This window comes from Oncorhynchus kisutch, linkage group LG9 (assembly GCF_002021735.2).
Source record: "Oncorhynchus kisutch isolate 150728-3 linkage group LG9, Okis_V2, whole genome shotgun sequence".
NCBI lineage: Eukaryota > Metazoa > Chordata > Actinopteri > Salmoniformes > Salmonidae > Oncorhynchus > Oncorhynchus kisutch.
Window position 1 is genome coordinate 32161408 of NC_034182.2, and position 12772 is coordinate 32174179.

At 40.8% G+C, this 12772-nt stretch overlaps 1 protein-coding gene across 1 annotated transcript in view; it reads left to right on the forward strand.

Moving 5' to 3' along the window:
• The window catches only part of LOC109897043 (zinc finger protein OZF-like), a 29061-nt gene extending 16496 nt beyond the window's left edge, over positions 1-12565 (forward strand). The window contains exons 2-3 of the mRNA XM_020491557.2: positions 5025-5477; positions 11164-12565. Of these exons, the coding sequence (XP_020347146.1) occupies positions 5309-5477; positions 11164-12455 (1461 nt within the window). The 5' untranslated portion in view covers positions 5025-5308 and the 3' untranslated portion in view covers positions 12456-12565. The remainder of the gene's footprint in view (positions 1-5024; positions 5478-11163) is intronic.
• The last annotated feature ends 207 nt before the right edge of the window (positions 12566-12772 follow it).

Consider the following 12772-nt stretch of genomic DNA (forward strand, 5'->3'; position numbering starts at 1 on the left):
AAAAGATTACTGTTAGAGTGCAGTATAACTGCAGTATGCTGCAAACACTGCGTCCAAATCAGCACAATTTGCAGTGTTACTGCAGTTAGAGCATGTGCTGAAAACGCAGAAATCGTCCATTTTTTTTTAGATGATCAAGATCCGGATATGGACCTCAGTCAAGAAATATCTGGAATCAATATAGCTTCCTATCTTGAATGTGCTGAAAAAAACAGACATGCTATGTACAGTATACAGTTAGTATTTGTCAACATGAAGAGAGAAAATAGGATGTCACATACTGTATCTCAGGATATTGGATGAGGCCATAGGAAATGTCCATGTGTGAAATTTTATATGCAGTATGTCTAAAATACTCATCTGGACTCCAAATATGTCAGGATGATGTATTTCCACAAACCTCCAAATATGCCTTGGAAATGGTCTGTATTCTATAGAACAGGTATTCCCGAACCGGGCTACGTACACGCAATGGTGTCGGGGCTACGTCAAATAAAAATGTGATTCACATTTTTAAAATAATAATAATAATAATTAAATCTTCACATTTTCAAACAATCCATTTATATTTTCCAACGGGGCTATACATTTGGGTGAGGTTTTTCTCTCGCCCGAGTAGCCTCGTTTCACTGTCAAAAATAAAATTCAACCATCTAAGTTAGTGTTCAGCGAAATAACAAGACAATGTCAAATACAGGTAGCCCAGTCAAATAATTAACATCCAATCACATTAACCATTACTCGCGGGAATTCCACTAACAGTCCATATGTAGCCAAACGTAGCTGCAGCTCATTCCGTTTGCTCGAAAATTGATAAATGGTTTAAAAAAGTAAGACCCATAGAGACTGGTATGTGTCCATAGAGACACATACCAGCTCTACTGGTAGTACTGCTACTACCAGCTGCTACTACCAACAGTACTACACCTGCACCTGTCGATGACACAAGTTGTTCTGCTTCCACGAGCACATCCAATGCTAGAATCAGTAATTATACATGTTGTTGTTAGCCCAGCTAGCACGGACACTAACAGTTGTGAATCTGATGCAGCCGAAGAGCTACTGCCCCCTTACCCGGGAAAGCACCGAACAACAGACAGGGACTTTGGACAATCGAAGAGGCGCAAATATGATTTGACATTGACTTGTGGTTCACTTATATTGGGAGTAGTGCCTTTCCTCAGCCACTGTGTGTTAAATGTGCAAAAGTACTATCTTACAACTCAATGAAACCTTCCCTCTTGCGCAGACATTTAGAAACAAAACATGCCAATATGAAAAATAAGCCAACAGGAGTATTTTGAGCGAGAATTAAGACGACCTTTGAGTAGTGAGACATGTATAAAAGCAACAGATAACATTCATAATAAAGGGCTAGAAGCGTCTTATATGGTGAGCTACCGAGTGGCTAGGACAGGCAAGCCCCATACTATTGTGGAGGACTTAATTCTTCCTGCTGCCGCGGATATGGCTGGGACAATGCTGGGGGAAAAGGCCCAAAAAACGATACAGACAATGACTTCCTCAAACAACACTGTTTCACAACAAATCAGTGATATGCCAGGAGATGTTTTGAAACAATTACTGCTTCGCATACAAGCCAGTGAATTATATGCGTTATAGCTGGATGAGTTAACAGACGTGGCGTGGCGGGCCTGGCACAGCTCCAGGTATATGTCAGTTACGTTTATGGAGGGTCAATTAAGGAAGACATCCTCTTCTGGAAACCAGGACAACAGGATGAGATATGTTTTAAGCACTGGACAGCTTTGTGACATCAAATGGACTTTTGTGGTCAAGATGTGTCGGTATCTGTACTGATAGGGAGACATAGTGGAGTGGTAACGTGCGTGCAAGTAGTTGACAAGTACAATATGCTAAAAAAAACTGAAAGAGAGAGAGATTTCTTCTAATACTGTGATTGCATTATCTGGTTTAGTTTTAACTTGTCTGTCCAGTACAGTAAAACTCCATCCACATGGAGCGCTGTGTTGTGTTAATAGGCTCGCCACACGCTGATACAAAGAGAAGAAGAAAATGCGGAAGTAAAAGTCGTATTTACGTTTCAACTCTCTTTGACGAAGGCATACTGGCTGAATTCCAAACTCGCATTCGACTAAAACATGTCTAAACTACAGTCGTTTAGTGTGTTTTTAGATGATCGTTTATCGGCGGCCGCTCTTGAGATTTTCGGGGCAGTTGAGAAAACAGTAGTGGAGTACAAGGAAGAGAATGATCGTTTAAGAAGATTGCTGCTGATCACGCCGGAGATAAAACTATGTATAGGTTCGTATGTAGGTCTACTAGCTAGTTATAGTTCTAATAAATTAATACACTGTTTAGGCTAACGGTGATCATTATTCCATACATTTTTTTAAACAGTTATCTACTGTTACTTTTACCGTGAATGGAGAAAAAAATTGTCACGAAAATCTGATTGAAATAGCATAACGTTACATATATCTGCACTCAGTTATGACTAAAGGCTGAATTAGATCTAGCTGAGTACCTCACCTCCCCCATAACATTGAACTATATCAATATAAAAAATATATACAAAACAAGACTCAGAAATATCAAAAAGAAGTAACAAAGACAGATATAAACAAAATGTAGTATATAAATACAAATATAAAAGAGAATCGAATTATTAACCTATTACTAACAAAAAACACACAAAGAAAACTAAATTGCACAAATCCTATCACACAAATGCACAAATAGAATAACACACTTATAAAGAAGAGAACCTGATTATTACACTATTGCACTTCAAACAAGAAACACACAAACTAAATTGTACAACTGCCATCCAAACCCGGACCTTTCTTGCCTTCCTTGATGCAAAGTAATCAATTACATCATCATAAGAAATCTGCCCAGCAATTGCATGGTTAATACTGATGACAGCAGGGCCACTAAGTTGTTCCTGTGACATGGTGGACCTCAGGTAGGATTTGTTGAGCTTTGAAAAACTCCTCTCAGCTTCAGGTACGGTCACTGGAAGAGTAAGACAAATTCTGAGACTGGTTTTATATTACTCTTTGATTACGATTTCGCACAAACCATAAAAAAATGCGTGTGACTGATTCTACTAATTGCATTAGTACTGTACAAAGTTAGAGGTGCGCTATTTGATAGATTCCCCCGCACCAGCAGCATACCACCCTGCATACCACTGCTGGCTTGCTTCTGAAGCTAAGCAGGGTTGGTCCTGGTCAGTGCCTGGATGGTAGACCAGATGCTGCTGGAAGTGGTGTTGGAGGGCCAGTAGAAGGCACTCTTTTCTCTGGTCTAAAAAATATCCCAATGCCCCAGGGCAGTGATTGGGGACACTACCCTGTGTAGGGTGCTGTCTTTCGGATGGGACGTTAAACGGGTGTCCTGACTCTCTGAGGTCATTAAAGATCCCATGGCACTTATCGTAAGAGTAGGGGTGTTAACCCCGGTGTCCTGGCTAAATTCCCAATCTGGCCCTCAAACCTAATAATCCCCAGTTTACAATTGGCTCATTAATCCCCCTCCTCTCCCCTGTAACTATTCCCCAGGTCGCTGCTGCAAATGAGACCGTGTTCTCAGTCAACTTACCTGGTAAAATAACGGATAAATAAAAAATAAAAATAAAGTACCCCTACCTCTGGCTTCCAGTGGGGAGACCTGAGCTCAACCTACCAACTCCCACTTCCCAATCTCATACTACTGAGTGGGAAACCTTCCCATGCAGTAGACTGCCTAGCTCACAAACTAGAATCAGGGCGCCCACTCCGACAAGGTTAATTAACCCACAGTCCCACACGGTGACATGATATCATTGACGTGACGTGCAAATGTCACCATTACAATTTTTTGTGTGCGGGCGCCCAGTGCCGCCCTGGGCGGCTGCCCATGTTGCCTACACCTAAATCCGCAACTGCTTAAACCCTTACCATGTAGCAATGTTTTTACTCTGTTGCATGTTTTTGTTTGATTTCTGAAATCCATACTTTTTAATAAAAAGTTAATCAAATAGACCCACCGACTGTTTCCTCGTTGAGATTGTATTGGCACATGTGCATTCGCACTGAGTTGGCATTTTAGAGCAACTGTTGGGGGTTGTATTTTAGGAAACAATCGTGGTTGTATTTAATTAACGTTTTATTAAAACGTATGGATTTCAGCAAACAAAGGAAGGAGCGCAACAACAGAGGACAAACATAGGTACACGGTAAGGGTTTAGGATACATTTTTGAAGTGTCGATGCATAGCAAGTCAGAGGTTAATTCAAAAAACGAGTCTGCTCTCAACTCCTCCGGTACTCTGCAATATTGGATCATAGTTTCTGATTTGCAATGGTCGATATGCAATAATGTAATCTGATACTTCTTTAATGATTCATTGGAAGGCACTGCAGTGTCTTATTAATGATGGGATTAAGCTATGGCCCTTCGTGACTAGGCGAAGCCGGTGAGGGAGGCGCACCCTGCTCAAATCAAACAGTAGCCTAATCTGTGCTGCTCGCTCATATTGTCAACAATGCAGCATAATTAATAGTTTAGAAACACCTTTCTATAAAATAAATGTCAAACTAGTTTTCATTGGGAAGGCAGGTAAAGCGTTTTTATCAAAATAAAACTTTAGCATGTGAAAACACAGAATCCCACTCATTAAGCACCTGTCAGAGTCCAAAGGATGTTCGTGTACAGCAGTGTTCTAGAATATGGATGTTTGCTCGAATTCTCAGCGCACCTCACACAATTTCCAACCGTCAACACATTAATAAAATAAATAGGAGCCGCATAATAGTCGTGTTGGTTGGGACACAGTGGTGACAGAGAGGGACAGATATGTCACAATGGAGTACAATCGTGGCTTTGGACTCTGAATTGTGCATTTCTCCACATGCTCCTACGTCACTTTTCTTTTGAGGCAACTTCGCCTTAGGCCAGAGTGGGGCACCTGGTTCACGGCTAGGATGCAGCCCGGTTCCAAAAGGAATGCAATCACTTTATATAGATAACCTCTGCTCCTCCTCTCCTACCCTCCAGACTCCTTGCAGCCCTCTCTCACCATCTCTGAAGAGGAGATTTCCCCTGAGCAGCAGCACTGTGATCAGGAGTGGAGCCCCAGTCTGGGGCAGGAGGACCCAGAGCCCACACAGATTAAAGAGGAACAGGAGGAACTCAGGACCAGTCAGGAGGAAGAGCAGCTTCGGCTCTATGATACCAACGACTCCATATTCACGCCTTCCTGTGTGAAAAGTGAATGTGATCAGGAGGACCCATGTCAAGAAGCCATACTAGCTGAATACCCAACTCTCAGTCTACTGAAAATGTCTAAACTAAAGTTATTTAGTGTGTTTTTAAATGAGCGTTTAATGGCGTCTGCTGCTGTGGAGATATTTGGCGCAGTTGAGAAAACTGTAGCTGAGTACCAGGAGGAGAATGATAGCCTACGGAGGCTGCTGCGGCTCACCCCAGAGATAAAATTATGTAGAATAGGTTTGTATGTAGATCTACCAATGTCTAGCTACAGTTCTTTCTAGTCAATTAATAAACTGTTTAGGCTTTCAGTGATCACATTTTTAAAAAAATGTTAAAGTAGTTTTTTCTTTTGCCGTGAATGGATAAAAGTAGCACTGAAGTGCCAATGCTTTCCCTCGCTTGGACAGCAGCATCACACATTTTTCCATTGACGAATGTTGAAAACAATTACATTTGAACTTACTTCCCGAAAGTCCTTTTGTTGCCCTTCTGATTCCAATGCTATATTGGAGTTATTCAAGGTCCCTCAGGGATTTTTCTGCCATTGCAAACCTTGGGCGTGCCGCCTAAGTGTCTTTTTTAATGTTCTATTAAATCCAAACTGTGTTATTTAAAATCTTATTTAAAAAATCAGGATGGAAAATGCTAGGGAACTAGCTTTAAAACTGCAAAGAATATGTGGAATTGCAGAAAATTAGCTTAGAAATGCACACATTTCTCTAAAAAAGGGCCTCTAAAATGTAGTCAGGCCAACCGGGCTCATTGCCACGCCCACCACCTAAGCCACTTTTTTAAAATCCAGAAACAACCCTGCCTTTTGATTAGCTGAGGATGATGATTTGATCAAGTGTGAAACGCTTTATCTAGAAAAAATTGATAATGGCTTGCGATATGGTTTTGGAAACCTTGAACACTCAATTTAATAATAATCCAACATAATTTTACCACAGCTTGGTTGTTTCTTGTGGAACACAGCTTTGAGGTGATATACAGTTGAAGTCGGAAGTTTACATACACTAATTTTTCAACCACTCCACAAATTTCTTGTTAACAAACTATAGTTTTGGCAAGTCGGTTAGGACATCTACTTTGTACATGACACAAGTAATGTTTCCAACAATTGTTTACAGACAGATTATTTAACTTATAATTCACTGTATCACAAGTCCAGTGGGTCAGAAGTTTACATACACTAAGTTGACTGTGCCTTTAAACAGCTTGGAAAATTCCAGAAAAATGGTGTCATGGCTTTAGAAGCTTCTGATAGGCTAATTGACATCCTTTGAGTCAATTGGAGGTGTACCTGTGGATGTATTTCAAGGCCTACCTTCAAACTCAGTGCCTCTTTGCTTGACATCATGGGAAAATCAAAAGAAATCAGCCAAGACCTCAGAAAAAAATTGTAGACCTCCACAAGTCTGGTTCATCCTTGGGAGAAATTTCCAAACGTCTGAAGGTACCACGTTCATCTGTACAAACAATAGTACGCAAGTATAAACACCATGGGACCGCACAACTGTCATACCGCTCAGAAAGGAGATGCGTTCTGTCTCCTAGAGATGAATGTACTTTGGTGCAAAAAGTGCAAATCAATCCCAGAACAACAGCAAAGGACCTTGTGAAGATGCTGGAGGAAATAGGTACAAAAGTATCTATATCCACAGTAAAATGAGTCCTATATCGACATAACCTGAAAGGCCGCTCAGCAAGGAAGAAGCCACTGCTCCAAAACTGCCATAAAAAGCCAGACTACGGTTTGCAACTGCACATGGGGACAAAGATCGTACTTTTTTGAGAAATGTCTTCTGGTCTGATGAAACAAAAATAGAACTGTTTGGTCATAATGACCATCGTTATATTTGGAAGAAAAAGGGGGAGACTCGCAAGCCGAAGAACACCATCCCAACCGTGAATGGGGGTGGCAGCATCATGTTGTGGGTGTGCTTTGATGGAGGAAGGACTGGTGCACTTCACAAAAGAGATGGCATCATGAGGCAGGAAAATGATGTGGATATATTGAAGGAACATCTCAAGACATTAGTCATAAAGTTAAAGCTTGGTCACAAATGGGTCTTCCAAATGGACATTGACCCCAAGCATACTTCCAAAGTTGTGGCAAAATGGCTTAAGGACATCAAAGTCAAGGTATTAGAGTGGCCATCAAAAAGCCCTGACCTCAAGCCTATAGAAAATGTGTGGGCAGAACTGAAAGAGCGTGTGCGAGCAAGGAGGCCTACAAACCTGACTTCTTTACACCAGGTCTGTCAGGAGGAATGGACCAAAATTCACCCAACTTGATGTGGGGAGCTTGTGGAAGGCTACCTGAAACGTTTGACCCAAGTTAAACAATTTCAGGGCAATGCTACCAAATACTAATTGAGTGTATGTAAACTTCAGACCCACTGGGAATGTGATCAAAGAAATAAAAGCTGATATAAATCATTCTCTCTACTATTATTCTGACATTTCACATACTTAAAATAAAGTGGTGATCCTAACTGACCTAAACAGGGAATTCTTACTAGGATTAAATGTCAGGAATTGTGAACAACTGAGTTTAAATGTATTTGGCTAAGATGTATGTAAACTTCCGACTTCAACTGTATATATGTATGTATGTATATATATATATATATATATATATATATATATATATATATATATATATATTTTTTTTTTTTAATTTAAAAAAATGCCTCCCTTGTTTCCATTAGCTAAGGAAGCATCATAGTTCAGGTATATGTGCAATGGAAATCACCATCTTGGAAATCACCTAAAATAGTTTTTAGGTGATATGAAAGTAAAGTTTCTAAGGTTTCCAAAACCGTATTGACAGTGAGGACTATTAATGGTCAGAGAGTGTTAGGACATTCGTACACATTGGCTTCGGTGTGTTTCATAGTAGGCAATAGGAGTGAGAATCCAAGCCCTATGTGGCTTGTGTGAATGAAAGTAAATAGCTAGATATCTTCACTCAGACGTGTCTAAAGGCTGTATACAGTGCCTAGTGATGGTCTCCACACCCCATTCACAGTCTTCACCCTCCTCTATGATATACAGTCGCTAGTGAAAGTCTTCACATTTTGCTGCCTTAAAATTAAATCTAAAAATGGATTACATTATTTTTTCCCTACTGATCTACACAACCTATTCCAAGGAAATTAAAGTATAGACAATTGTCAAAATTGTTGGAGGGTTTTCCTTTAACTTTTAACCAGGGCTTTCCTCATTTTAAATGTATTTTGATCCTGACAAAGTCCCCAGTCTCTGCCAGTGACACGCATACCCATAACATGATGCTGCCACCGCAATAGTTGAAAATACAGAGGATCAACAACATTGCATTCACTCCACATTACTGGCCTGTATGACAAAAAGAAAGCCTGTGTTAAAATCCACTCCAAATCATCCATTCTTTTTGCAACAAGGCCGTTAAGTAATACTGTATAATAAAAAACATAGCAAAGAAATGAACTTTTTGGCCCAAATTAATAAGTACAGATTTGGTCAAATCACAGAGTGAAACACTCTATTTTCAAGTATTGTGGTGGGGTATGCTTGTTATGGGAATGCATGTCATCGGCACAGACTGGGTAGTTTGTCGGAATCAAAATAAATATGAAAGGAGCAAAGCACAGTTAAAAAGTTAGAGAAAGACCCGCTGTAGTCTTCCCGAAAACCTAACCTAGAATAGAGATTTAAATTCTTCAGTGGGACAATTACACAAATTTGAATGCCAAAGATAACAGAATGGCTTTCCAAGAGGTGTTGAGCGTTCCTGAATGGTCCCGTCACAGTCCTGACTTAAATCTGCTTGAAATCAGAGACATGGTTTGAATATTGCTGTCCATCAATGATTCCCAAACAAAATAGACAGAGCTTGAGCACTTTTTGACAGAAACAATAGATATATGTTGCCCTAAGAGTTGTGCAAAGTTGGTAGAATCGGATTCAAAATTATTCACAGCTGTAATGGCTGCCAAATGTGCTTCCACCAGGTAGTAACTCTTCAATGTGAAGACATACACATCTTAATGTTTTATTCATTTGTAAAATGTTCTATCATCTTCTTTCATTTTGAAAAGGTGGAGTAGGTTGTGTATATCGGTAGTAAAAACAAAATTGAAACTAATCCCTTTTTGGATTTAATTTCAAGGCATCAACATTTGAAAACTGTGCAAGGGGTGTGTAGACTTTCACTAGCGTCTGTATATCATAGGAATATACAGCACCAGTCAAAAGTATGGACACACCTTCTCATTCCAGGATTTTTATTATTTTCTACATTGTAGAATAATAGTGAAGACATCAAAACTATAAAATAAAACATGGAATCAAGTAGAAACTAAAGTGTTAAACAAATCAAAATATATTTGAGATTTGAGATTCTTCAAAGTAGCCACCCTTTGCCTTGATGACAGCTTGGTACACACTTGGCATTCTCTCAACCAGCTTCATGCGGTCATCACCTTGAATGTATTTCAATTAACAGGTGTGCCTTGTTAAAAGTTCATTTGTGCAATTTCTTTCCTTAATCTGCGTTTGAGCCAATCAGTTGTGTTGTGACAAGGTAGGGGTGGAATACAGAAGATAGCCCTATTTGGTAAAAGACCAAGTCCATATTATGGCAAGAGCAGCTCAAATAAGCAACGAGAAATGACAGTCCATCATTACTTTAAGACATGAGGGCCCCCGAGTGGCGCAGAGGTCTGAGTGCTAGAGGTGTCACTACAGACATCCTGAATCGGAGTCCCATAGGGCAGCACACAATTGGCCCGGGTTTGGCCGGTGTAGGCCGTCATTGTAAATAAGAATTTGTTCTTAATTGACTTGCCTAGTTAAATAAAGGATACATTTAAAACATTGTTTTAAAGTGAAGGTCAGTCAATCTGGAACATTTCAAGAACTTTGAGTTTCTTCAAGTGCAGTCACAAAATCCATCAAGCACTATGATGAAACTGGCTCTCATGAGGACCGCCACAGGAAAGGAAGACCCAGACTCACCTCTGCTGCAGACGATAAGTTCATTAAAGTTACCTGCCTCAGAAATTGCAGCCCAAATAAATGCTTCACAAAGTTCAAGTAACAGACACATCTCAACATCAACTGTTCAGAGAAGACTGAATCAGGCCTTCATGGTTGAATTGCTGCAAAGAAACCACTACTAAAGGACACCAATAAGAAGAAGATACATGCTTGGGCCAAGAAACACGAGCAAAGAACATTAGACCGGTGTAAATCTGTCTTTTGGTCTGATTAGTCCAAATTTGAGATTTTTGGTTCCACCGCCGTGTCTTTGTGAGACGCAGAGTGGGTGAACAGATGGTCTATGCATTTGTGGTTCCCACCGTGAAGCATGGAGGAGGAGGTGTGATGGTGTGGATTGCTTTGCTGGTGACAATGTCTGTGATTTATTTAGAATTCAAGGCACACTTAACCAGCATGGCTACCACAGCATTCTGCAGCGATACGCCATCCCATCTGGTTTACACAAAGTGGGACTATCATTTGTTTTTCAACAGGAAAATGACCCAACACACCTCCAGGCTGTGTAAGAGCTATTTGAACAAGGAGAGTGATGGAGTGTTGCATCAGATGGCCAGAATATGTCGGAACTCCTTCAAGACTGTTGGAAAAGCATTTCAGGTGAAGCTGGTTGAGAGAATACCAAGAGTGTGCAAAGCTGTCATCAAGGCAAAGGGTGGCTACTTTGAAGAATCTAAAATGTATTTGCTTAACACTTCTTTGGTTACTTCATGATTCCATATGTGTTCTTTCATAGTTTTGTTGTCTTCTATTATTCTACAAACCCTTCAATGAGTAGGTGTGTCCAAACTTTTGACTGGTACTGTATATACTTCTAGTGTTCGATTTAATCCTGTGGTATATAGATAACGTCTGCTCCTCCTCTCCTTCCCTCCAGACTCCCTCCAGTCCTCTCTCGCTGTCTCCGAAGAGGAGATTCCCTCTGAGCAGCAGCACTGTAAGCAGGAGTGGAGCCTCTGTCTGGGGCAGGAAGAACCAGAGCTCACACAGATTAAAGAGGAACAGGAGGAACTCAGGACCAGTCAAGAGGAAGAGCAGCTTCAATGGCTCTTTGATGCCGAAGACTCCATATTCACTCCTCCCTGTGTGAAAAGTGAATGTGATCAGGAGGACCCACATTGGTTCTTGACTCCTCCCCAAACCCAGACTGTGGAGAACAGAGAGAGTGACTCTAAACCAGTGAATCTCAGACCTTTTGGCACTGTGACTTACCTAAAGGGTCTAGACACTTCCTGTGACACTCCAGATAATCAAAACAATGCCTCCAGCCATAACTCCGCCATCAGCAGCGACCGAGTCAGACTGAACAGCAGCCCACTATTGGATCCCAGCTCACCATTGAATCCAAACCCATCAGTGGGGGAACACTGTTTGAAGCTCAGCACCACGTCTAGAAAAATTCACTGCTGCCGTGACTGTGGTGAAGCATTTGCTCTGAAAGCTGACCTGCAGAGGCATATGACTCTAGCCAAGAAAAGACTCAGTGAATGCCACTTCTGCAATAAATGTTATAACTCCATCTGTAAACTGAAGGCCCATGTCAGACTCTGTCACGGTGGGAAAACCTGCACCTGTCCTGTTTGTGGCAAGACCTTCAAATACAAAAAAGATCTGTCCAGGCACATGAGGATTCACACAGGAGAGAAATCATTCCACTGTGGTGACTGTGGGAAAAGCTTCAGTCAGAAGGGAGACCTAAATAAGCATATACGGACTCACACAGGAGAGAAACCATTTAGCTGTCGTGACTGTGGGAAAAGCTTCAGTCTCAAGGAGAACCTAACCAAGCATACACTGACTCACACAGGAGAGAAATATTTTAGCTGTGGTGACTGTGGGAAAAGCTTCAGTCAGAAGGGGGACCTAAGTAGGCACATACTGACTCACACAGAAGAGAAGCCATTCATCTGTGGTGACTGTGGGAAAAGCTTCCGTCGTAAGGATAACCTAACAGATCATGTTCGGAGTCACACAGGGGAGAAACCATTTAGCTGTGTTGACTGTGGGAAAAGCTTCAGTGCCAAGGGGAACCTAAACGTTCATAAATTGACTCATACAGGAGAGAAACAACATGGCTGCTCAGTCTGTGGTAAAAGATTCACTAAGAAGGCTTCTCTGCTGACACATGTGAAAAACATCCACAAAGCAAGAAGACAAGACAAAAAATGAACGAAGAAAGAAAATTAGGACATAGACACAGAGAGTAGATTTGTACAATAAATGCATTATGTGGGTGGTATACTGTATCAACACAGAATAAAACAATACAAGCCCTGTGATTGTAGTGACTGCCCATTACTGCTTATCAATTATCAACCATTTAATTTTATTTTTATTTCACCTTTATTTAACCAGGTAGGCTAGTTGAGAACAAGTTATCATTTGCAACTGCGACCTGGCCAAGATAAAGCATAGCAGTGTGAACAGACAACACAGAGTTACACATGGAGTAAACAATTAACAAGTCAATAACACAGTAGAAAAAA